The 26649-nt window shown below is 50.1% G+C and overlaps 1 protein-coding gene across 11 annotated transcripts in view; it reads right to left on the minus strand.

Moving 5' to 3' along the window:
* Positions 1-26649, minus strand: part of ADGRB1 (adhesion G protein-coupled receptor B1) — a 283170-nt gene that overhangs the window by 189773 nt on the left and 66748 nt on the right. For all 11 annotated transcript variants that reach the window (XM_077781813.1, XM_077781806.1, XM_077781809.1 and 8 more), the window contains exon 2: positions 12534-13453. In XM_077781813.1, the coding sequence (XP_077637939.1) occupies positions 12534-13281 (748 nt within the window). In that variant the 5' untranslated portion in view covers positions 13282-13453. The remainder of the gene's footprint in view (positions 1-12533; positions 13454-26649) is intronic.

Here is a 26649-nt window from a genome sequence, read left to right on the forward strand (position 1 = left end):
CTCAGGCAGTCTTTTTTATTACCTTATATAGAGTTCATGCAATAAAGTCCATTAATTAAAACATGAATATTTAAAACTGCTTTCAAGAATGGCTGCCTTATCTCACCAGAGGGAAGAAGAAAGAAGTGGGGGGGGAGGGGAAGGGAAAAAAAAGTGGTAAAACACAAGAAAGGCAGAAGACAGTTCATTTTGCCAGAGGAGCATTCAATTATTTAATTGCTGAATTAATGCTTTGTCCCCAGGTGACACTGGATGTTCATTTGCAGCGGGAGGATCTGGATGGAAAAAGGTGGGGAGGGAAGGAGCGGGGGCGAAGGCGAATACTTGGGAGTTTTAATTGAAATGTGAGGTAGACAAAGTTGTCATTTCTGTGAGTGCTGCCTTTCGAAGCAAGGACTTCCTCCGTGGAATGGTCCTCGAAAGCAGAATAGCCACAATTACCCACTGCACTGAGGACTGGGCAGAGAGAGGCAGCTCAGCATCTGAGCTCTGCTCCTCAAAAACACACCTGAGGCCCTTGGTGCAATGGGAAACAGCCCACATGGTCAAAATGGAGAGAGGAATGGGAAATATGGGAGCCAGGAGTGTATTTCAAACCCTGCACGGGGTTTGTGCACGGGTACCACACCTGAGCAGCCAAAAGTCCCCAAAACCACAGCTAAAAGCCACCAAAAACCAGTGTGGATGCTGAAGGGGAAGATGCTGCATGCTAAGCCTCACAACAGAGAGTGGAGAGAGCTTTGAGGAAGAGCTGGAGGTCCCTAGGAGGGGTTCAAACCCCCAGTCAAGCACAAACTGGACTTAAAGCAGATCAGAATCATTGTATGGAGCAGAAGTCTGTGCCATGGAGGGTGTGCCAGGAGGATGCATGTCCCACATTCTTCTGGGTGTCGGAATCTGAGGTATTGATGATTCTGAGATTGCAGAAAGTCTCTGTCTTTCAGCCCCGCTGCCAAAGCAGAAGCCATAATTGGTCTGTGCTGGTTTCCAGGTTGTTTATTCTGTTTATCTCTCACATTTTCTGCTGCCCTGCCCAGCTCTGTCCTGCAGGGCAGCGTGTGGGGCTCTGCCCTCAGTGGGATGTGACAAACATTCAATACCAGAAACTCCCTGGGCTGGATTTACAAGAACGTGCCAATATCTGTCACCTACGTTGGACAGTGTGTCCCCAGCCTGAACCAACAGAAAAATGCCAACACCACAGTGACACATGGAGGGCATGAAGAAGGAGAAAAAGGACAAGGCACACCCAATTTCCTCCATCTTGTCCCCCTCGAACCCCTAATCTAGAAACTTAAAATTTTACTTTTGCACCCATGCCACACTTAATTATTACTTATATCAAACACTCAGAGCTTGTAATTCATCCTGTAAGAGTGAAAACTCTTTTCCATGGGCAGAGATCACAGACAGTGTCTCTGGGGGCTCTGTCCAGGGGGGTTCCTGACCCCTGCCAGGGTCCCAGGGCAGCCAGGGCAGCCAGAGGGAAGCCCTGGATTCCCACACTGGGGTCTGGGGACAGCTTTGGCTGAGTGCAACCTCAGAGCAAGACCTTTCTTTGTCCCCTCAGAACCCCAAACCATGCAGGCTGTCCTTTCCCACCAGCTCTCAAGGCACTCCGGGGAATCCCTCAGTGTGCTTTGGCTCTGGGGGGAGTAACAGCAATTTTACTTTTGTGGGAAGGATCCCACAAGCACAAACAAAGCCATCTCCTCCTGAAGTGCACCAGGAGGCACAGAGAGGCCTCATGGCACATTTTGGGAGAAGCAGGGAAAGGTTGAAGGATGAGTCAGCCTCTTGTTCCTGCAGTGAGTTTGCACACTGCAGGTCCCCATGGTCGCTCTCCCCTGAGTGGGAAGCAGCACATCCTGGCTCTGTGTGTGGGGAGGTGTTGGGGCTTCCCATGGGAGTCTCAGCACTGGGATTTGTTCATGGATGGGTTGGAAGACACCTTAAAAATAATTTAGTCCCAACCCCCTGACACGGACAGGGACACCTTCCCCTATCCCAGGTTGCTCCAAGTCCTGTCCAACCTGACCTTGAACTCTTCCAGGGATGGAGTAGTCACAGCTTCTCTGGAAAATTTGAGCCAGGGCCTCAGCACCTTCACAGGGTTGCTTCCTAATATTAAATCTAAACGTGCTAAATGTAGTCCTAAGTTTAAGGACCATTCCTCCTTGTCCTATCACTACATGCTCCTCCAAAAAGTCCCTCTCCAGCTCTCCTGGAGCCCCTTTAGGCACTGGAAGGGACTCTGAGGTCTCCCTGGAGCCTTCTCTTCTCTAGATTGGACATTCCCAGCTCTAGCAGCCTGGCTCCACATTCCCCTGTGTGTGCACAGGGACACACCAGACCCAGCTGTGTGCCCGTGCCTCTGGCTCTCTGGACATGCACAAATGGACATGTGCCCCAGGACAGCTCTGTGCTTCATCCATTCCTCCCTCCACCACCTCTTCATTAATTTTATTTTCTTTCTGTGGTATTAAGAGCATTTATTTGAGTGCCCAGTGCCTGACCTGGCTCACTGAGAAGAATTCTGATCCACAGAGCGAGAAGAACCAAGACAAACCCCCCTCCACACCTATTTATGGCATTTCTCCAAGGACTTCTGCTCATCCAGCCCCTCTCCAGAGAGCACCCACCACTCCTGCTGGGTGATACAGGTCACCCAGTACATATTGGAAACCCCAGATCTCCTCTTGTTCTGCTCCTGGGATTTTTTGTTTACTTGTCATAGATCCCTTTGCCTCCTGCACCCAGCACAGGAGCATCCCCAGCCCCAGGAGGGGAAGTGCAACACCAAAGCCAGAATAAGCACGTGGGACCATGAGGGAGGAGTCCCAGGACACCTCATAAAATGCTGGCCTGGGTTTTCTTTCCAGGTAGAACCCCAAGGAAAGGAAATTTCTGGGTTTATCTGTCTGATTTTACTCCTTCAACCACTACTGGAGGCCAGTCTCACCCCAAGGATGCTCAGCCTATGAAATTTCTGGTGAGTGTAAGCTCAACCTGAGTGATCCCACTCACCAAAAAAATAGCTAATATAGCATTTAACTGGTTTATCTGACCCACCATCCCATCCAGGACAGAAATGCTCCAGATATCCCATGTCCAGAAGAAGCCCCAGGAGGGTGCTGGTAGCAGGACAATCCCAAAGGCACTGCTGAAAAGTAAGGGTCATGAGGGATTTGGATATGAGCAGCAATGAGAGGAGTTGAGATTGTCACAGGGTAAGGAATTTCATCCTTCCCAGTAATCTGTTTTTCAGAAGGGACAGTACAGTGCCAAGCTGGGGGCCAACCCAGCAGGCTTGTGAGTGGGGATGGTTGGTCATGGTGTCTAAAGGCTTGAAAAGCTCCAACTTTTCTCTTCTTCTGCCCCAAAGCAAGAAAAAGGCAAGAGATCGTGCCAAGACAAAACCCACACCCAACACTCCACCAGCTCCAGTGAAAACAGCTCAAACATGTCACTGCTGAGCTGGGGCAGGACACCAGGGCTGGTGGGAGGAAAGGAGCGGCACAGAGGGGAACACTGCAGGTGAATCTGAATCTGCTGAGCCAGGAAAGCCATCCCTGCCCTGGCAGCAGGTGGGATCCATCCTGTGGCTCTCCCACAAGGTCTGTTTTCTCCTTGATGATTCCTCAGCTGCGGTGGGTCCATGGAGGCAGCTGGCTGACCTCCCCAAAGAGGCCTCCTGAGCTCCTCCATGGCCCAAAATCACAGAAGCATGGCAAGCAATCTCCTTAATGACTTCTCTGTGGTTACCTGGGGACTCTCCTGGTCCCTGCATCTTTTCCCCTTCATCAAGTGGCCAACCCAGCAACCCAGGCAACCTCCTGAGCAGCTCCTTTGCTGCCTTCTGTCGGCCTCCCTCTTACAGACATCGCTGACCTCAGGTCCCAGCATCACTCCTTGATCTTGGCTGACCCTAAAGAGGATGCTCAGAGGGCTGGAGCACCTCTCCTCTGAAAACAAGCTGGGAGAGTTGGGGTTTTCCAGCCTAGAGAAGAGAAAGCTCCAGGGAGACCTGGCACAGGTTGCCCAGAGAACTGATGGATACCTCATCCCCTTGGAAGTGTCCAAGGCCAGGTTGGATGGAACTCTGAGAAATCTGGTCTGGTGAAAGGTGTCCCTGCCCATGGCAGGGGGTTGGAATGTGATGATGATGTTTAAGGTCCTTTCCAAACCAAACCATTCCATGATTCTATGAATTCCTGCTAAGCAGGACATGAAAATGAAAAACAAAAACAAGTAAACCCACCAAATGAAACAAAGGAGAAAGAAAGGGCGTGAAAATGAGATTTTGTGGACAGAAATTGTCATCAGAAAGCAGTCAATTTATTGATAATTCTTTATCTGATCCCCACTAACAGGGAAGAGGACAAGTGTTGAATAAATCCAGTTGTGAACAGCAGTCCTTGCACATCTTCCTGAGTGTTCTTCTCCTGGGAATGGCCAGTAGCATCTTTCTAAGCACATCCAAAACTGGAATTCTGGTGCAAAAAACCCTCTAATCCAGGTCTGTAGAGATTATTTAGGCCCAGTCCCAGGTTAATGGGCATCAAGAGCAAGCTGGTACCATCCAGCACTCCTTCCACCAAGCACAACTTCCCAGAGAATGGTGGATGTCCCATCCCTAGAAGTGTTCAAAGCCAGGTGGGATGGGGCCTGGAGCAACCTGGGATAGTGGAAAGTCCCTGAGGGTTGGAAGGAGATATGTTGGAAGTTGTCTCCAACCCAACCCAGTCTGTCATTCTGTGGTTTCCATGGACTGGAAATGTTCATGGAGACTGGAGTGGCATCTGCCTACAACAGGACAATCTTGCCTGTGGATATATTCACATGCACATCACTTAGCCTGGCTGGCCAAAGACTTTCGTGGTTGCCTCACAGGGCACTAGCTTTAAAGCCATGAAGCTCAGAGCACACCTGAGCTGCTTCCCTGCCCACCTGAGCTCTGGGCTGGGCACTTAAGGAGGTTTAATGGCCAACCTGAACCTGTCCTCGTGCCCTGAAGTGCCTTTTTTCTATACCTCTACTTCTGACCAGATCTGGCAGGAATGGGACCCTGGTGGTTGTCTTGGTCACAAGTTTAGTCAAGTTATGGGACGGAGTTACCAAAACTAACCCTCAATCTCATCCAGTAGGCACTTGGGATACAGAGATGCATAGGAAGTGCACACAGATCATTGAATAAAGCCTTCCACGTGGATGGGTTTAGTCTAGGAGAGCACATTATACAGAGAAATGTGATGGAACCATCGTTCCCCTTGTCCCATCCCAGCCTCCTGAAGCAGAATCTCTGTGTAGGTCCTTTTCTCATCAGTCTTGGGGTCTCAGCAAAAGCTGAGGGGCCAAAACTCTGCATCTTGGGCCTTCAGATTTCAGATTCAGGATATGAACCAGAAAAAAAAGTGACAGTACCTCTGCTCCCAGCTGTTTCTCCTGTTTTCAGTGCCATACACTGAATTTCACCATCTTCCTCTGGTTTGGGCACCTTCAACTCAAATACACCCAAACTCCTAACCCAAAACTAATGAGTGGGGAAGTGCCAACTTCCAAATCCCAAAATCTAAACTGGCAGAGACCAGGGCATCCTCTTCTACATCCAAGCAAGGCAAAAAAGCCAGGGACTTGCACCAGTTCCTGCCTCAGGGCACAGGGAAGGATCAGACTCCTCAAAGTGCCCTGGAAACAGCCGGGCAAGCAGCCACCCTGCCAGGGCAGCCCAATTTCTTCAGGAAGCTGGAGCTGCAGCTTTCACAGCCTCCAGGTCCCTTCTTTACAGCTTCTAAACACCGTGCAGCTCCCAAGCCAGTAACTGTTTGTTTAATGACATGGACCACTCAAGACCTATTGAGAGCATTCAGCTTAATGAGGTGTGTGGCAATTATCGCTCTATTGAAACTCGAGCCAGGGAACACAAAGAAATATATTTAAACTCAACAGATCTGCAATTTTGATGCGCTAAAGGACGTCCTTTCCCAGCCTGGCTGTCTCACCGTGCTGAAGGGTAAAATATGGGATTTCAGTATCAGATTGTTGTCTGCAAGAAGAGAGCGTGCCAAAAGGGAATTCAGCGGCTGGAGGTGACATTGGCAGAGCCACCCCAGAGACAGAGTTGCTGAGTCCTCCCCAGGATGCTCGCTGAGAATCCCAAGCCAGGTTTCTAACCTCATTATCCCGAGCTTGTTCCAATACTGTCCTGGGGAATGTGGGACTTGCAGGAGACAGAACCAACACCCATAGATGTTAAAATTTCATTGATTGTAAGAATGGGAAAATATAGAAAAAGAGATGAGTTACAGAGGTGCTGGTGATGCTCTGGAAGTGTCACCGAACCTGCAGGAAAAACATAAACTCTCCGACAAAATTTTAGTGTTAGAAAACCAAGGCATTACTTTATTCTGGCCAGGATGTGCAACAGAAATCATTTCATCCACACACTGCCCAGGTTGTGCAGAGAAAATCATTCCATCACACATGATCTTTACTAGATTTTTCACATATTTTATGCAGTCAAAATCCAGAGAAATTAATCGGTTCAATGTTCATTTGTCCCAAGAAGGGCAGTTGTTAGTATTTGGGCTCAAGGGAGTTCAGGCACCAAGAAGGTGAATCAAACACCTAAAAATCTCTACGGACACAGTTTCTCTCATTAAAAAAAAAAAAAAAAAAAAACAAAACAAAAAAAAAACACCCCCCCAAAAAAAACCACATTGTTTTCTGGCCTGCTCCCATTACCTAAATACATCAGATATTCAAGGTGGGTGGCGAAAAGGGACAAATATTTAGGCTAACTGGTGAAAATGGGCAGGAATGTCTCTGTGCACTCTCCCTTTGAGGTGTCAGCACCATCATCCCCATTTTCTGCAGTCATAGATGAAAAACTGCTCCAGAGGAGTGATGATTTTGACTCTGGTGTCAGTGCTTCCCTGCACCCTAATTTCACCTTGTACTCCCAAACAAAACATTTTGCGGTGACTGCTGTGGAACCTGAATACGAGAGGATGCTAAAAAATTGAAAAAAAAAAAAAAAGAAAAATAAAAAAGGGAGACTGAAAAGCTGAGCCTTTCACCAGGCTGCCGCTCATTAAATTACCCGTAAAAGTCCCCGTCGCAATAATGGGAGTAGTTGCCTGTGAAAGTCCCTCGGCAACTGGATGTAAATTCCACCTTTACTCTCCCTGCGCATTGAGCATTGAGCCGGTAATTGCTGATGTTTCTGCATTGTGATCATGTCCACAAGCTGTTGGGTTCACAATGGAACTGATGGCTTTACTTTGCTCGTTTTTCTCCACGCCATCTCTGCAGGGATGGATTCAGTGCTGAGAGCAGCCGGGATATGGAATTTCTGCCCTGCCACTTCCCCGTGGTCTGTGGTCATGCTTCATTCCGAGGTGTGGGCTGGGCATTAGGAAGGCTTTGTTTGCTGAGAGAACGGTCAAAAATCAGAACAGGCTTTTTAGAGAGGTGGTCGATGTCCCATCCCTGACAGTGCTTAAGAAGTATTTGGACAATGCCTTTAATTAAACTTTTAGTCAGGCAGTGGGACTAGATAATCATTGAAGGTCTTTACAACTGAAAATTATTATTCTATTCTATTCTATTCTATTCTATTCTATTCTATTCTATTCTATTCTATTCCATTCCATTCTATTCCATTCCATTCTATTCCATTCCATTCCATTCCATTCCATTCCATTCCATTCCATTCCATTCCATTCCAGGCGTAAGGTCTTTGATGATCCCAGAGGAGAACAGTGGGGCAGGCAGGGCTTGTACAGCTCTGCAGAGATCTCAGTGTTTAAACCGAGCCAAAACCCCTCTTTCCAGACCCCAGGGAGGAGTTCTCTACATCTGCCTCATCCAAAAAACATCCTGACCACAGGCAGGAGGGACATTCCCAGCAGGAGCTGCCCATATGTCCAGTGGGGATTCCCTGCAGGTGACAAGGTGACCTCCTTGCCATGTTCCAGGTTCTAACCAACCTCCTCCTCCAGGAGCTGGGAAGGAGTATCAGGTCTTGCTGTCAGCTGCTGAGATTTGGACTTAAGCTGGGGGAGACATCAGGCAAAATCCCCAATTATTTCAGCAGTTCACACTGGAAAATTTTACACGTGAGGAGGAATCCGTGCTTCCTTGCCCTGTTTTCCTGTCCATCTCTCACCACATCCAACCTCTGCTCAGGGATGTCCAGCTCAGATGAGAGGGACAGACAAAGGTGGAGAAGAGAGGAGCTGGAATGCAGCACACCTTCCTGAGAGGCAGTGAAAATGCACTCACCCAAACCCTTTTGACATTTGGTTGGCAAATCCAGCACCCAGGCAAAACCAAAGCCAAACACCTTTGTCTGCAAGCTCGGCTGCTCCAGCCAGGGGGATTTGTGTCATAAGGAGCTGAAGATGTCAAGGAGAGGTTTGAGATCTGCCCCTGGGCAATTACTCACAGCTTTTTATCCATCTCTGGAGCTTTCATGGCCACGAAAGCTCATCTCAAGCATAGGAAATGACTTATCAGTTATTCCTGCCCTGGGTGAGGTTGGGGATTCAAGGGGAGGGGAGCTGTGCCACACAAGACGATTCCTGCAGCAGGGAGGGTGGCAATTGATTCATTTCTCATTTCTGTGCTTCTGACTCCTCTTTCACACCAGGGACCCCACTCAGGAGTCACTCAGCCACAAATCCAGGCAGAAGCACAGCCCTGCTGTTTTTTGACCAAAACACTCTAAGCATGAAGCAAAACTTCCCAACAAGAGACATTTGGAGGGCGTGTCCTCCAAATTTATGGAGTCCGGCCTACTTAATGCAGCAGAGGTTGAGAAGGAACTTGTTCATGGGCCTCTCCGAACAGAGATCACTGAGACACCTTAATCAAGGTGACAGAGGCAGAAAAGCACCTGAAAGTGGAAAATGAAACACCACTAACAAAACAGAAGTGATGAGCACATGTGAGGAAGGGGGATATGATTTTGTTCAGAGCAATGGGGACAGCAAGAGAATGGAAAAATTTAGCAGGAAAGGCAAGAAAATCCCCAGCCCTTCAGTCTAGCATTACTGTGTTTCAGTTATCCATTCATTATAAAAACCCTTCCAGCCCTGGAGCCACCTGATTTATGAAAAAGCAAATAATGTATTTTGAGGGACACTTTTAGCCTTGTTTTGCTGTCAGCATCCTGGATCCCTCTCAGGTAGGGATATGAAGAGCAGAAGGACCAGAGGATGATGTTTGTCTTTTTGGGCCACCAAAATGTGACAGCACTGCAATGGTCTTCCAGGAACGCTCACATGGAGACAAGACTAATTAGACATTCATTAAGTGCCTAACTCAGCACAGCACTTAAGCACACATTTAACCTTCTCTCATTACAGGGTCACATCAACACCCCTGTTAAAGCTCCAGCTCCAATTACAGAATCCAGCTCACATTTGGGAGGGTGATCAGCACTTTCAGACCGTAAAGAACCAATGCCCAGCATTTCAGGAGGTTTTCCCTTCTTCACACTCATGTCCTTGCCCCCCAAACCTATTCAAAGAATGTCAATCTGCAACCTGAAAAAGAGTTTATATCTAAGCATCAGGACCTACAAACAAACCTCTGTCTTCTTTCCCACATTTCCTGAATTAGCCAAGGGAGATCTGATAATGGCTAAAAACGTTTCCATGTTGAATTGTCTTCTCCTGGAATACATTTCTAGTTCAAGCTGCCCAAGATTTCAAACATGCCTTGCTGATCACCAGGACAAGCTCCACGTGCAGCAGGACCAAAATATCTGAGGGATAACCTGAGGGATCCTTTTGCAACTCACCACTGCCTGCTGAACCCTCTGCAATGTCTGTGTGGGACAGTGAGTGCAAAGAGAGTCTCACTAAACCTGGGAAGGAAATGTGGAGCAGTTTCTCCTTCCTCTAGACACTGAAGAACAGATGCCCTACATAAGACAGGGTCACTTTGGCAGAGTTTCTTTGTGAAGTTCCTCAGTAAATGATCATAAACCTCCCTGTGCACCTGAGCCAGGTGTAAAATCACTGGCCCTGAGTGAAAACAGGCTGTCAGTTTTGCTTTCTTGAGAGTCCCTGTAGTTCTGGAGCAATGGGATCCTCCTGGAGTGAAGCTTGTCACAGGGATCTCACCCACAGACCGTGAGCCAAAGCACTGCAGCATCTCACTGTAGAGCTGCTCCCATCCATTCGCTTTGGAAATACCCAAGGAATAAAAAGGCACATTAGGGAAAATCAGTTTTTGTATTTCAGAATTGTATCTGGGTACCTGGCAATTCATAGAATGGTTTGAGTTGGAAGGGACCACAAGGATCATCTCATTCCAGCCCCCTGCCATGATCAGGGAGCCTTCCACATTCCTTCTTGTGTCTTTAAAGTCATCAGAGTAGATTAGTATAACTCATACATCTCCACTTGTTCCAAGATGAAAGCGTTAAGACAGGCCCAGAAACAACAAATGACTCAGAAAGCAGCAGGGAGGGAAAAATAGCAATGATAATAATAAAAAGAAAAAAAAAATTTAAAAGCTTGTTGGGAAAAAAAAAAAAAAACACTACAAATACAATTGGAACAGCAATGATTGCAATAACCAGCATCAGCACTTGGAAATCAGGAACCTTATCAAAATATTCCACCCACAAGATGCTGTTAAGGGATTGCTGACTCCCTGTCCAAATTGGATCTCGCCTCCATCTTCCTGATCAAGCCTTTGCATAAATCAAAACAGACACAGTGACAGACAGAGCAGCACATGGAGAGCCCGGGCACCCTGCAAGCATCGTTTCTGTGTGGATGGCATCCCACCAGCCAAGATGATAATTCCCTGTCTCCAGTATGGAGCAGATGTGAGCAGCCAGCAGAAAAATTATCTGCGCTCTACAAATATTTGACACCCAAAAAGGATTTTGATTCAGCCACCCTTGAGCCTCTTTCATATTTACTTTGTGGGAACATTCAGGCACTCGAGCTGGACTAGGAGAGATCCCTACAAAAACCAATATTAAGCTTGAATGCTTCAGGATTTGCTGAAAATCTTATTTCAAATTTCACCTTTGGTTGCAGTGAGAAAGGTCACACTGCTTGGGTGGAAGGCATAAATCACCCAATCAGCAAATTCCAGGCATGACACATGACTGAACTCCGAGAGGCTCCTCAGAGCTGTTCACACAGGAGAAAAGGGCATTGCAAGGAAAAAAACCCACCCAAATCTGGAGAGTCTCGTGCTCACGGCCAGGGAGGGAGGCACGACTGAAGAACTAATTTGCAGGATTTATGGCTCGGCTGTGCCTTCATGTATTGATTCACAGACCAGTGAGAAACAAAATCTCCCCCAAAATACACTGAGGAAAGCACGAGTAGCTGATCATACCCTAATCTCTCAGCCAATGCCAGGCTGCAGTCTGCAGGAAAATCACTCTGCACAGCCTGAATCTGTGCCCGGTCACTGCCTGCCTACTGCAAAAGCAAATCTGGCCTCTTCCCCTCATCCCTGAGAAATCCCACTCTCAACGGGGGTGGAAAAGCCAGGAAAATCCCCAAATTCCTGACCCAGACAGATGTCAACTTTCTGCTGGCGGCAGAGGACGTTTCAGTCCAGCACCTGAAGAAGATGAGACCTGGAGGTGAGGGTCAGGTGGGAGTCTGAGACTCGCTGAACTGGAGGCTCCATTCCCTGCCACCTTGCACTGCTGTTGAGCATCACACCTCTGCTTTACATAACCTGGTGGGAGCTGAGAATAAACACCCCGGAGCAGACCTGACACAGGCAGTAAGAAAAAGGCTCCACTTTCAGACCCCCCGAGTCCATTCTGCTGGGCAAGGCCGTGTCAGATCTCTGGAATGAGCATTTCCTCCCCAGAACATGATCAGACCTCAGGATCATCTCACCTTGACTCGCAGCCCTTTTTCTCATGGCTCTCCCACCTCCCCTGTCCCTTTCCAGCCCACAGCATATTCAAGACCACAGTCAAAACCCAGTGAAATATCTGAGGAATGAGCCCAAGTAACCTCACACAATCAGCGTGATGAGTTCTCTTTCTGAAAGCCCCCAGAAGCAAAACGAAGCAGAGAACAAGGCGAGAGTGCCTTCTGTTGCCATCCCCTTGAACCAGACCCAAGAATTAAGTTTTCCCTAGGAATTAAAAGTGGTTGATACGCCTCGGGAGGTAGCTTGGATCCTGTTTTTTCTAGGACATCTGTAATTACTTTGGAAAACTGCTCACCCTCAGGTAAGAAGCTCCCTCTCAGCAGCTCGGAGGCTGCAGGAGTGAAACAAGCAGTGAACAAGCCCCGAGAACAAATTGCGACCAACAACTTGGGGAATATTTAGGGGCAGCTGATTTACAATTCCGGTCGCAGGCTCATGAAGAGCCTCGTGGGTTACCTGACGTGCCTGTCGATTGGGAAATGAGGTTTCTCATGCCAGGCATCCACAGATACGGACACAGAGGTGACGGGGACAGTGTGAGACCCGTGAGAGCAGAGCCCAAGCAGCCCTCCCTCCCCAGCACCCCCCGACCACCCTCCACTCACCCAGGAACTCCGCTCCGTTGCTGTCCTTGGGGCTGCTCACGCAGTTCTCCAGGTAAATTCCATCCTTGTAGCAATCCTCCTTCTTCCTGGTGAACCCCAGGATCTCGCTGGCCTGATCCAGGACCTCCCCTCCCGAGCAGGAGCACGGGGTCTGCATGATGCCACACGGGTGGGAGCTGCTGCTGATGGCCAGGCAGGCGTCCAGCCACTTGCAGAGCATCTGGCAGGCGGCTTTGCTGGGGTTCCTGTTGCCCACCACCAGATACTCCACCGAGAAGTCCCTCTCCTGAGCTTTGGTGGGCTTCCACCGCATGGGCCAGGTGTCCACGCCCGGCGGGGCCGTCTGCTTCATCTGCAGGAATTGTTTGTTGGACTGGAGGAAGGCAAAGCGGGTGGAGCCATCGCAGAGCTTCAACACATCGTCGAAGCTCTCCATGCCCAGGTAGGTGCGGGTGGACTCCAGGAAGGAGTCGAACTGGTAGGTGCGGATGTGCTGGTGGTCACATACGCCGGAGGGTTTGAGGATCTTCATGTACAAAGTGTACCTGCGAGGGTCGGGGTTCTGGATAATCCAAGAGCAGAGAGAGGAGTTCAACGGGAAGACGGCGAAGGAGGAGAAATACCCAAAGAATTTCCCTTGGACCAAAGTGGTGCAGGGAGTTTGTGCCAGGTCCAGAGCGACCACGGTCCACACAAAGTAGAGTGGCGATACCAAAAGCAGGTTCAGGGCGGATCCAATGCTCCTCATCCTAGGTCTCTGGTCCTCTGGAACTCAAAGTAAATGTCAAGCAGGTGCCAGATCCTGGACATAACAGGGACCAGCTTAGAGGAAAAGCAGAGTTTAAGAAGCTCTGGATCCGAAATCAAGCCGATCCTCCCATGTCTGGATTTGAGCTCCCTCCTGTGGCCATGAACAAGACCTGGAAAAAACGGGAAGGAGGAGGGGAGAGAAAGAGAAGAGATTTGGGATTCGGTCGTTTTGGCGGCAGTTTGTTGTTGTTGTTTTATTAACCCTTCACACGGCTGAGAACCCACACAGCAGCCCCAGTCCCGGCACTTCTCACGGGGGGAAGATGCAGCCCCACATCACCACCCCCAGGCTTGGTTTGGGGTGTCCACATCCCCAGGCTTGGTCTGGGGTGTCCCAATCTCCAGGAGGAGCCCAACTGTGACTCACCCGGGGGTGAGCTGTGACCTGCTTTCCTTCCCTGTGCCCCCCGCCCATGCAGATCCATCCCTCTGCTGAGCCGAGCAGAGCCGTGACTGTGAATCTGAGCCATCTCCCCAAAGAAATCAGGGCTGATATCTGGGTTAGGGAGTCCCCAGCTCTCTCCATCCCAAGGGAGCTGGTTCAACACAGACTTCAGGCTGCACCTGGGGAGGGTGGGCTGGAGGTCAGCATGGCCAGCTGGGCTCTGCCTCCTCTCTTCCTTCTGCCAGCACTTGCTTTTTAGCCTCTTAATGTCCCTCCTTTTCTCTCTCCCTTCCACCAAAACCGTACAGGGAAGGGAGTTGTTCAGGAGCCCAGCTCTGGTGTAACCCTGAGGCCAGACAGGAAAATGGATGGAGCTGTACACCCCGTACAGGAGCAGAAAAGGACAACAGAGACAGATTTCATGTTTTCCCACATCAGGCACCCACCTCTCCTTTCACCCCTGAGTGCAGGACACCCCAAAGCCTGTGCTTCTGTAGCCAGGCTTAGAGCATCTTCAGAGTGAGAGCCCTCTGTGCCAGTGCCAGGACCTCCCTCAGCCCCCAAAACCCTTCATCCAAAGTAGAATCCACCCTGCAATGCCCTAAGGATGCATTCCCTGCAACCTTCTGTGGCACAGATTCCTCCTTCAGCCCCGCTCCCCCCCATGTGTACATCTCCCTCTTCCTTACCCCAACAAAAGACTCTCCTATGGTCCCTTCCCTCCATCTCCTCTCTTTCCAGGAGAGAAGCGAGAAGGGGAAATGAGTAGCAGGACTTTCCTTATCTTGTACTCCCTCCCACAGCTGTCCACCCCCAAATTTGGGGAGGGGCTCTGTTAACAGCTGCAGGAGGGGCAGACCCTCAGAGTGTGGGGCAGGACTTCTTCACTGCTGATCACACAGCCTTTCCCTCCCACCTTTCCAGCTTTTTCCCTTCTTTCCCTCTGAGCTCACCCCAGATAGAGAAAATCGGGCGTTTCCCCTTGGGTGAGGCTCCTCCTGACCCTGCAGCACTTGCTGCCTCCAAAACAGATCTGCTGCCCCATTTCCAAAGGACAAAGGGGAGCCTGGAAGGAAGATTTCCCCCTATCAAGTCATTTCGGGAGACTTTGCAGTTCGTAGTGAAAGCAATGCTCATTGACATGCAAACAGCCCAATTCCGGAGGGGCGAACCCTCCAAATACTTCAGATCATCTGGGATGTGTTTCCCGTGATCAGGGTGGCACTGCCGGGAAGGAATTAGGGTGAGGGACTGTGGAAGGGGGCATCAGCATCCAGGAAGGAGGGAAAACTCGTTTCCATTGCAGCCACTGATCCAGCCCCAGCCCCACTGCTGTCCCCAGTGCTGCCATCTCCCACCTCATGCCAGTCCTTCCTTCCCAGACTGCAAACAGAGGGAGCTTCCACCTCAGACATACAAATTCCAAGCAAATCCACAGTTCAGGCAGCTAATCCCAGCCCCAGGGGAGACAGAAAAACAAGAGATGAGAAGCCCACAGACCAGCCTGTGAATCTGTGAAGAGATGAGAAGCTAAATGCACCTCCACGTTCACTCAGTTCCTCTCCCTGCTCTGTATCTGCATCTCCCTTCTTCTGCCAGAGCCTTTTCTTTTGGGCAGGAAAAGGTTAGGGAGCTCGGAAGTCAGAACCTGCTGTTTGCAAACTGTGTTTCATCCCAGCTTCAAATCACTGCAGCCCCTGCCACCACATTCCTGAGTGTGTGTTAGACCTGACACTAATCAGCATGGAGTCCAAATGCATTTGGACTTAAATTTTTTACAAGTCAGATCCCCACTCCTGGCTGGTTTGCAGTCTACAGTGCAAATCTCCCCTTGCCAGGCTCCTGCCTGCCTCTGGGGCCAGAATTCAGGAGTGAAAAGGGGATGAAAACCTGGTCTTGCTTGCAAAAGACACAGGCATCCACCAAACATCTTACAAATTTCCTGATTAGGAAATTTATAGGCAGGAGGGGTTGCTAAATAGGACTGTGAATATTTCAAATATCAGATTTGGGAGCTGAAAGGCTCTTGCTTTATCTGAGACTCTGAGAGGGGCCACTGGCTCTCTTAGGGCAGTGCGGGAAAAGCTCATTCTGTTTGCAAATCCAAACTCTGCCTGACCTTCACCCTGATGAGCCAGCCAGGGATCTCAGAATTATGGAATATATTGAGTTAGAAGGGACCCACAAGGATCACAGAATCACAGAGCGGGTTGGGCTGGAAGGGACCTTAAAGATAATTTTGTCCAACTCTCTCTCATGGGCAGGGACACCATCCACTACCCCAGGCTGCTCCAAGCCCTGTCCAACCTGGCCATTCCTTCCAGGGATGGGGAATCTGGAATCTCTCTGGGCAGCGTGTGCAGGGCCTCAGCACCCTCTGAGTAAAGAATTTCTTCCCAATATCCAATCTCAACCTGCCCTCTGGCAGTGGGAAGCCAATCCCCCTTGCTCTGTCTCTCCATGCTTTTGTAAATAGTATCTCCATCTTTCTTGTCATCTTAACCTCTGGTCCAGACCAGAAACCTGCCTTTCCTGGTTGGAAGCAGGAGCCAGCAGTGCCTCCATAGCAACCAGATGATGAGGAGACAGGGTTTGTTTTGAAATCCAGTCCCTAATGGTGACTTCAGTGCCTGGGATTCAGCCCAGGCCTCTTGCTCGCCACAAACCCGATTTTTCTCACGCTGACCACAGACCTGCTTCTGTCTGAGGATGTGGTGAGCACAAAACAAATTCCCCCTCACTGCCCCTGTCTGGGAAAAGCACCATGAAAGCCAACAAACTTTAATCAGACCTGTTATGGTTGTTAAGGCTCACAATTGATTTCCCCTCAGTGCAGTCCCATCTGGAAGGTTTCACCATAAGGAGCATAAACATATTTTTTTTTCTCTTTTAACTAATCCCTGCTGAAGTGGGAATCTTTACTCAGAGCAGGAATGGATGGGAAAAACCCTCTCCAGACCTGGATCTTTGGCTCAACAGGTGTTGGACTTGGCAAGGAGGGAAGATGCAACAGGCACCTGAGTGGCTGGTGCACGTCAGCAGAGATCCATCTCCTACATTTCCATCCCAAAAAATCCCCAAGGCGGGCATATAACCACAGGCTACAGCCTGCAGCTGGGGAAGTGATATTAAATGGGTGAAAACAGCTTATTGCAGTGGTGGAGGTCACGTTTCTATGGCACACAGTCAAATTTACCCACACTCCCATGGTTTTTGCCACAGTCAGTGTCTAGGTAGCCTGGCTGTTTCTGGAATTTTGAGTGATGGAAGACATCCCTGCCTGGTCCCATCCTTTGGCTCCAACTTGGAGCACACAACACCTCCCCAGACCTTTCCTTCCATCTCTGCCTGGGAGATGGGTCTGGCAGAGCAAAGCCTGGGGACAGCAGGTGACATTGGAGCACCTTGGACTGTCCTTTGCCTGCATTTCTCAAGGACAAACCAAAATATTGTTGCCTTTGTGCGTGTGTCCCTGGCAAAAATGTTTTCTCATCCCAAGAAATGCACAGAAAGAGGCTGAAAAGCTTGGTCTGAACTGTCCTTCTGCCTTGGTTACCTTGTCCCAACATGTCAGGTGTGACAAAGAAGGAGATTATGAAGAGCTGTGAGCCACCAGTGAGGCTCCTGCACCCTCACACAGCTGAGCACAGCCCTGGGAAAGTTTTTATTCCTCTTTGCTGAGTATTTGCCACCCCACTCTGGCACCCATTGGATCAGAAATCCACTGGGACAGACCTTCACAGCTCAAATCAAAACCAGGCAAGGACTAAATCACAGATACACCTGGGCTGCCCAGGGGGTTTAGGCATCCAGTTTTCACTGATCCCAGGGAATTTTGGAGCCCAGGGGGTTTAGGCATCCAGTTTGTGCTGATCCCATTGAATTTTGGAGCCCAGGGGGTTTAGGCATCCAGTTTGTGCTGGTCCCAGTGAATTTGGGAGCCCAGGGGGTTTCAGCATCCAGTCTGTGCTGGTCCCAGGGAATTTTGGAGCCCAGGGGGTTTAGGCATCCAGTTTGTGCTGGTCCCAGGGAATTTTGGAGCCTGCAAGCCATAGAATCATCAAATTATTAAGGTTGGAAGAGATCTCCAAGGTCACCAAGTCCAAGCTCTGCTCACACAGCACCATGGTGGGCCCTGCCTTCCTGCAGGAATGATCCAGGTCAGAGGCTGGATTTTGCCCTCACGCTGCTTGATTCCTGCACAAGTTCTGCACACCCACAGCCACCCTGGGGAGCCAGGCAGGGTGGGATGTGTGAGCAGGGATCAGGGTATCCCCAATTTTACCCACAGCAGCCTTCACCCTCTGCCTGAATAGCCCGATTCACCCCATCCCACCAAGATGGGCACCCCCAAAGTGGCGTGTCCAGTTCTGCAGCTCATCCCAGAGAATTCAGCTCTGCCCGGGCAGGAGGAGCCTGCAGGATGCTGGCGTGTCCTGCTTCCCAAAGTCCCTGCATGGCACAGTCCTCTCACCAGGGAAAGGTGACATCCCTGGTGGAGCACCCAGCACCTTCCCAGCCTGTGCTGGCGGCGCTCCTGGAGCAGCAGCCTGGATGTGGCCAATGGAGGGCACTCTTAGCCGTGCACACAAACCCACAGGCACACAAACACTCCATGGGAAAAAAAATATATATTAAAAAAGAAATAAAAGGGGGAAAAAATTCAAGATGACTGCAGGAAGGGCATCCTTCCCCAGTGCTGCCTGTAGGAGCATTCCCAACACCCTCTCCCGATCTGTTCCCACTGGCTCAGCAGTTCCAACTCCCCTTTCTCTGCCCACAGGCTCCAGATGTGCCACTGGCCAAGATTTACTTCCCTCTGCTTTTCCTTCTCCTGACCTTGGTGCATGGCTGACACCCCAGCAGGGTGAAAACCACTCTCACCAAGCTAATCCTCTTTTCCTGGGGCTTCCCATTTCCCTGTAAGAAGGTCCCCAGATATCACACTAAATATCCCTTTTGCCTCAGGCAGAAAAATGCCTGGCCCTGGAAAGTCCCTTGCCACTCTGAGAAAACACAGGAAAGGAATTTGTTCTGTCCTTATTCACAAGGAACTGTGAGGAGAGAGAGAAAGAAAAAAAAAAAAAAAACTGCAACAGCTTGGAAATTTTGATTTTTTTGTGAGGGAGCAAAGCAGAGTGGAAATGCCTGGAAAAACACGGTGGCATCTGTGAGCTGACAGCTCAGAGAGGAGTCAAGACAGGCTCAGACCTGAGTGTTGTTTGGCTGCAGTGGCTCTGCTGGGCTGCAGGGACAGGAGTTAACCCTGGAAGGCATCCAGGGAGCTTGGACAGGTCCTGGAGCAGCACCTCTTCCATAAAATCAGTGCTCAAAATCAGGGTTTTTCCTTAGTATTGTTTTTTTACGGTCCATTTTCCATCCCTGGAAGTGTTCGAGGCTAGGTCTGAGGGCTTTGAGCAAGGGAAAGGCGTCTCTCCCCATGGCAGAGGGGAGGAATTAGATATTTAAGGTCTCTTCCAACCCAAACAACTGCATCACTTTCAAACCACAGATTTCTGCATGGCCCCCTCACATCCTGGAATATTTGCTCCATCTCTGCAGAGACTGATGTGCTACTCCCTGCCTCTTTCTGAATCTCCTGAGTGCAGAAAAAGCCAAAATCTCACCTGCCTGCCATGTTCATAAATTCTATATATATACACACCAGCATCCTTCATCCCAAATTTCTCCCAGCTCCAAGCAGGAAAGGCACCTGCAGGGCAGACCCCAGCAGATAAGGGACAGCCTGCAGAACAGCATGAACAGGGTGGGAAATGTTTGATTCTGATGGAAATTGTCTTGCGGGTCAGGATCCCGATCCTATTTCAACTTTCAAAGGCTGGAAGAGGGGATTTGGGAAAAGGGAGGGCTGGGAAATGGGAAATATCTAGAAATGGATTATCCTGCAACCAAAGCTCAGGAGCTTTGGAGTGTCCTCATTGTAGTTGAAAGCCCCAAGGGAAACTGCAAAGCCCCTGAGCTTTGGTTGCACCCTGCCATCTGTGATCTCCTTCAGCACTGCCCAGATGGGGATCAATCAAGGATTTGAACCCTGGCTCCAGGATTTGTGCACTCTGTCAGTGAAGCATCTCTGCCAATCCTTTCCCACCTGAAAAGGTGGATGTGAGAAGCATCCTCTGCTTCCCTTTGGGGCTCCATGACCTGACGAATTCCAGCAGATTGCTGGAGAAGATGATTCATTGCCAACCAACCAGGATTTCATCCCAAAAGGAGATTTAAAGACCAAGGTGTCTGTTCCAGACGATGCTACCTATAGATGGGCTCACAACTAAAGCTCTCAGGGTTTGCAAGGCCAGGCTCAGTTCCTTGCTCTGGATGATTTTTTCCAGTGGGTGGGATCAGGGGACAGCTGAGCACAAAGATTGGACCTCAAAATCTAGAAACCAGTCAAAATTCTGTAGGGAAAATCCTGGCCAAGCAGGAGGGCCAGCTGTGCTCCAGATGTGGCTGCCTGAGGAGAGGAGGCTCAAGGCTCTGTTGGCTCCAGCACGGCCTCAGCCAGGTGTTGTCTGTGCTCTTGGTGTCTTGTAAGCATCACCTCATCCCAATCCACATCTATTTTTGTCCCCAGCTTTCCCCTACATGGGTGCCAATCTCTTGGGATTGCCTGTTGGGAGCCCTGGCAGGACTTGGAGCTTCTCAAGGATTTCACAGGGGTGAAAGTCCTGGCACAGCAAAGTCCAGGAGCACGTGGGGGTTCTTGGCAGAATGTTGTCGATCAAGATCCCAATGTGACATCTCACCCTGCCTCAGTTTACCTCAGTTTAAGGAAAGCAGACTGAAATCCCAATTGGGAGTGGGATTACAGCAAACCTGCTGTGAGTTCCCAGGCATTTCCTCACTCCCAGGGGAATACACAACCCCTCTGATCCTGGTAAAATCAGCTTTTCCTCCATGCCAGCATCACCCATACTCCCTGCCTGGCCTAACTCCCACCCATCCCCATCTGTGGTACCAAGAAATACCATGGATTCTGCACTAGCAAATCCTAGAAAAATCCCATTTTCCCCATTCTCTTATTCCTGCCTGCCAGTGCTCACAGCCAACCCTTGGGGGTTTTTCCCTACATTGCCACCCTGCTCCTGAGTGTGAGGGTTACACAAGAGGGATTCTGAGGGCAAGGTCACCCCAAGGAGTGAACAGAAATGCTTCCATCGCTGCTCATTGGAGCTGGGAACCGGGATGGGATTGATTGGGAATTCAGCTGGAGGTTAAAAGCACTGGCATTAGCTGGGGAACTAAGTGGGAACCCCCGGGGACAGGAGGTATTCAGGGAGGGGCTGAATGTGTGTGCATGAGGCTCAGGCTTGCAAGGGGACATGTGCACAGGCAAAGCTAAAACTGGGCTTTGGGATTCCTGGGGTGCACGTCCTGATGCTGCTCACTTCTGCATCCCACAGAAATCCCATCCTCAGACTCCTTTTCTGGCCCCTGAGGACCAGAACAGCCTTCCACAGGGTCTAATGCTCTCTCCTGAGCCGTGCCTTGGCATGGTCTGGGGTGGGGATTATTGGCAGGGGCCAAAACCTCACCAGGAAGTGTCCTGAGATGTGTGGGCAGTGATGTGTCAGTGTTTCAGGCCAAAATTTAGCAAGAAATTCCTCCCCGGGAGGGTGCTGAGGCCCTGGCACAGGTTGCCCAGAGAAGCTGTGGCTGCCCCATCCCTGGAAGTGTCCAAGGCCAGGCTGGATGGGGCTTGGAGCAGCCTGGGATGGAGGAAGGTGTCCCTGCCCATGGCAGAGGTTTGGAACTGGATGATCTTTGTGGTCCCTCCCAACCCAAACTTTTCATGGCACCTCAGAGCTGGGCTGCCCAAGGGAAAGCAAAGGAGACAAAGACCCAAACAGCTGATTTTGCAACCAGCTTGGGGCTAGGATCTGCACAAGCCCAATTCCTAGTGCTTCTCCAAGCACCAGGAAAGGAGATTCCCACTTTGCTGCTCTCCAGCTCGTATCTGGCTGGGGAGACAGCAGCAGGAGATGGCCAGAGGCCTCTGACCAGCTCCAGTGTATGGAAAATGTAACGTGAGTTCTTCTTCTGGCTCCTTCCATGACTTTGAATGACCGTGCCTCAGGTTCCCCCACCAGACAAACAATGTTTACACTCCCCCAGTGATGGGGATGAATTTCCTAGGAGGCAGCTGGGAAAAGATGGAAAGACTGCATCAGAGTCCAATTTTACATCAACCCTGAAGGTGCACCATGCTGTTTTTGAATGCTGCTGTCTCAGCAAAGTTAAAACTGGATTGGGAACATTTCCCCTTCTGACAACAGGAATTCAGCTTGTAATTTTAGGCATTCAGTTTCCAATGCCCAGTGAGGACGTCATTAAATTGCACACAGAAGTACCGTGAGATCCTATTGCTCAGATTTGCAATTTTCCAGCAGTAGGAAGATGGAGATTCAGGCTGTGCCTACAAAAGACATTTAGAATACAGGTCCTTTTAGTAAAACCAGAACTGTGACCATCTTTTACTGGCCTTACTTACATTGTCCATCGAGTGAGGACCACAAAATAACTTGAATTCCAGGACCACTTTAGTGATGGGAGAGATTCCATCTGCTTCCACAGGGTCTGAAATGAGGGGCTTTGGAATCTCTAGTACCACAATAAAGTAGGCAAATGGGAACTTCCCAGAGTCATGGAGGTGTCAGAAATATCTGAGCTTGAGCAGGGTGGTGCAACCTTTCTACCAAGTTGAGCACAGCCCCTGAAGGTGGAGAGAAACAGAGACAAAGCAAATCCCTTTTGGAGCCCCAAGTTTCCATGGCTTTGAATCCAGCCATGACCTTGGAGCAGCATAAGTCTGCAGCCTGCAGTTGCAAAGCAGAAGAATGATAAACATGTGTGTTCCTGCAGCACCTTCTCCCCGAGGTCCTCGAGGGACGTGGGGAGCAGAAGTGAATTAGGGCTGGTGATGCAGGGAGCCATCCTCACTGACCCCAAAGCCTGAGCACAAACTAGAGGAAGTAGTTTTTCACACAGCTCATAATTCAATCTGGGACCTCATTGCCACAGGATGCTGTGGAGGCTAAAGGCAGAAAAGGGTGACAAAGAATGTGTGGAGGAGAGGCCAATCCATTGCTCTTGAGCAGGATGGTCTGGGAGCAGCTGCCAGTCTCAGGGTGGCTCTTTCTGTGCTTTTCCTTCAGCCTTTCATGCAAATGAATTTGGGTAGCCCTGGATTGGGGTGATCCCCAGTTTCAATATAGACTGGGGGATGATGGATGTAAAGCATCCCTGAGGAGGAGGATTTGAGGATACCGGTGGATGAGAGGTTGGACACAAGCTGGCAGTGTGAGATTGCAGCCCAGAAAATCAACCAGATCCTGGGATGCTTCAAAAGAAGAGTGGCCAGCAGGGTGAGGAAGGGGATTCTGCCCCTGTGGTGAGACCTCAGTGCTGGATCACTCAGCACAAGGAAGGCATGGAGCTGAGGGATGCAGAGGAGGGCATCCAAAAAATGATCTGAGGGCTGGAGCTCCTCTGCTGTGCAGACAGGCTGGGAGAGATGGGGTTGTTCAGCCTGCAGAAGAGAAGGATCCAGGCAGACTCGTTGCAGCCTTTCAAAATATACAGAAGGCTTGTAAGAAAGAAGGAGAGATGCTTCCTGCCAAGGCCTGTGGAAGCAGGACAGGAGACAGTGGCTTTAAACTCAAGGAGGGCAGGTACAGGTTGGATATGAGGAAGGAATTTTTTATAATAAGGGTGGTGAGGCTCTGGCGGAGGTTGCTCAGAGAAGCTGTGGCTGTCCCAAACCTGGAAATGTTTAAGGCCAGGTTGGGTGGGACTTTGAACAACCTGGTCTTGTGGAAGGTGTCCCTGCCCATGGCAGAGGTTTTGCAGCCCTTCAGGGTCCCTTTCAAACCAAGCCCCACTGTGCTGCTGCCCATGAAACCAGGGGAGTGGAATAGATGATCTTTGAAAATCTCTTCCAAAACCACTCCACCCTATGATTCCATAATTCTATCATTCTATGTCTCTTACTACTTCCCTAAATAACCATTCTTCCCTAAATAACCATTCATTCATTTCTTTCAACCATTTCTACCTTACTGTAGAAAGGTGCAGGGATATTATATTAAACCACAAAATTATGCTCACACTGTCAAACCATCTACAGAGCCTGAAACTAAAAAGAGTGCCACAAATCACATCCACGTTGTTAAAACCCCCTCCTAAAATGGGTTGGCCTGATCCATCCTCCCACTCCACTCTGTGGGAAAGCAGCCCTTGGGATGGATGGTGATCTGCCCTGACCTAAATCCCTCTGCAGTGTCATGCTCATCCCCACGCCGGGCCGGGCCTGAGCTAACCCTGCTGGACAGCAAAGGATCCTGCCTGCTGTGCTCCCCATTTCCTCACAGGCTCCTCGGGGCAGAAACTGCCTTCCAGGCTCCCCTGTAACGAGCCCTAGGATGCTGGAATGCAGAGAGGCTGGCAGAGGGATGCAATCACAGCACAGGCGTTAACAAGCTGGATTATTCCTCGCATCTCATCCATCAGTCTCATGACAAGCAGTTCAGGATTTGCATAAACGAGACAGATGTACTCTATTCCCCTTTCCAGTCCTCTCTCCAGGAACCCTTGAGCAATGTGACGTGGGAGAGAAGATTACTGGTGAGGGGCAGGCAGGGGGGTTATTGGGAAGCAAAGTTCCTCCTTGGTTCTCACTTTCCTTGGCTTTGTTCAATCGTAGGAGATGATGGAGGACATTATGGAGTGATTTGTGCAGCGCTGAGGATGTGCTGGTTCGGGGCTGGGGTTAGTGAGCTGTCTGTGTGCAGCCTTGATGAAGATGAAGGGCTGAAGGAGGATAGTTTATATTTATTCTGAGGAGGGCTTGGGTGATGCTTCATCATGGGGATGACAGCAGAATCTGGGATTTTTACACGCTCCTTTATTTGTATGAGTATTTACTTCTGGCTCAGAGGACTGGAAGACAGGACTGGAGAGCTGGAGGTCTGCAGGCAAGAGGGCTTAAATTTAGGTTACTACACAAGACCCAAGACCTTGGAGGGAAATTCAGCTACAAAGCCATATGCTGGCAATTCTTCTTGCCCCATTTCCTCCAGAAAAAGATTTTGAGGTTCTTCTTCCTGCTTCCAACCCAGCAGTGTTTAAGGGAAACCTCAACCCCAGGTGTTCCCGAGCAGCCCTGCAATGACAAACCCACCTGTGCAGCACAGGAACCTGCCTCAGTGAGCCAGGACATGTAGGAATGATGAGGAAGGTGCCAGGAGGGGAGGACTGGTGCCTTTTTTGCCCACAGGATAGACTGACCCAGCACAGTGGAAGTTTCCAGTCTCCCAGGACAACCCCTGGAGGGGCAGGGGCATCTCCACATGTAGTGCCAGGCTGGAATCCAGCACAGCGTGGTTGGGAATGCAAGCCCCCACCTCGTGCCAGACACAATGAGCAGATGGCCCTCCTTTAGTTCCTGAAGAACAGGAATCCACATGCCAAATCAATGCTAATTTGCCCTTTTGCTGTCTGTCTCCACAGGCTACAGTCTCTGCTGCTGAAGGATACGGAGCAGGGCTGTGTTTTGGCTCTGGGACCAGGCATGGCACAGCTTGTGGACACAGCCCAGCCCTCCTTCCCTCTGAGAGGGGCTGGCCTCATCCCCCAGAGCTGCAGGAGAGTCCCTTGGCTCAGCCATCTGCCACCATGTGTCCTGGCACCAACTTGGGCCAAAGCTTCACCAGGGAGCGTGGAAATAATTAAATGGTCTGGATGATCACGGGACCACTCTCGTGCCTGCCTGTAATCCCTCAGATATTCCTGGAGCCTCAGAGGGAGTGCTTGGTCATGAACAGCAAAAGGTGGTGTTCCCTCAGCTGTCAGTGCAGGAACTGAGGGATGGGGGAGATCAGACAATCATAAAAGTCATGAAATCATGGAATGGTATGGGTTGGAAGGGGCCTTAAAGACCATCCAGTTCCCACCCCCTGCCATCAGTCCAACCCTCTGCTAGACCATGTCAATGAGATCGCTGTTCAGCTGGTCTGGAATCCCTACAGGAATGGGGAGTCCACAGCCCGTCGGGGCAGCCTCAGCTCTCTGATCTCCCTCTGGGGAGCAAATCCAGGTGTCACCTCTGTGGGATCAGGTAGACTTTTGCATTGGAAACACATCAGTGGAGGGCCTTTTCCTTGTCTTACCCTTCCCTGCACATAAATCATCAACTTTTGGAGTAGACTGTAACCCCTGACAGTGCCAACAGCAGATCAGAGCACTCCACTCAACCCTCAGCAATCCTGACCCAAAGAGCAAGGTGAGGAAAAGCATTAATCCAATTTTTTTTTGTCAGGGATGCCCTTTGGTAACTCACAAAAAGCTGATAAACGTGGGTAGAGCAGGTAGATCCTGGTTAGAGGAGCAGGAGCATAAAGTTTGCTGCCAGTGCTTTTCATGAGAACTGGATCCGTGCTTTTTTCCCCTCTCCCTCCTTCTCCTTCTCCTTTGCCTTTGCAAAGTGCGACAGCGTGGGGATGAATCGCCTGATTGTGCGCTCCTCTTTCCCCCACCACGCCGCTCCAACAGCAGGGCTGGGGGATGGAAAAGGAGCCCAGCTGCCTCTTGTGGGCTGTTCTCTCTCCACCCACCAAGCACTTTAAATCAGACACAAATTAACACCAACTCCCGGCATCCTTTATTAGCCAGGATTGGCTCAGCCTTGGTTTTCTTTGCTTCTATCTTCTATTTTAGTATTTTGCATCTTTTTCCCCCAGCCCCACCTTCCTGAAGAGCACACCTAACAAGACCAGCAGTGCGCTGGAGAGCAGGGATGGCCCTTCATCTCTTTCAGGTGGTGTTGATACCTGGTTTCTCCAGCTCTAAACCACACATTGTGCCCCAGTAGGGGACAGCAATCCCTCAAATGTCTCATATTTCTGG

This window comes from Lonchura striata, chromosome 1 (assembly GCF_046129695.1).
Source record: "Lonchura striata isolate bLonStr1 chromosome 1, bLonStr1.mat, whole genome shotgun sequence".
NCBI classification, from domain to species: domain Eukaryota; kingdom Metazoa; phylum Chordata; class Aves; order Passeriformes; family Estrildidae; genus Lonchura; species Lonchura striata.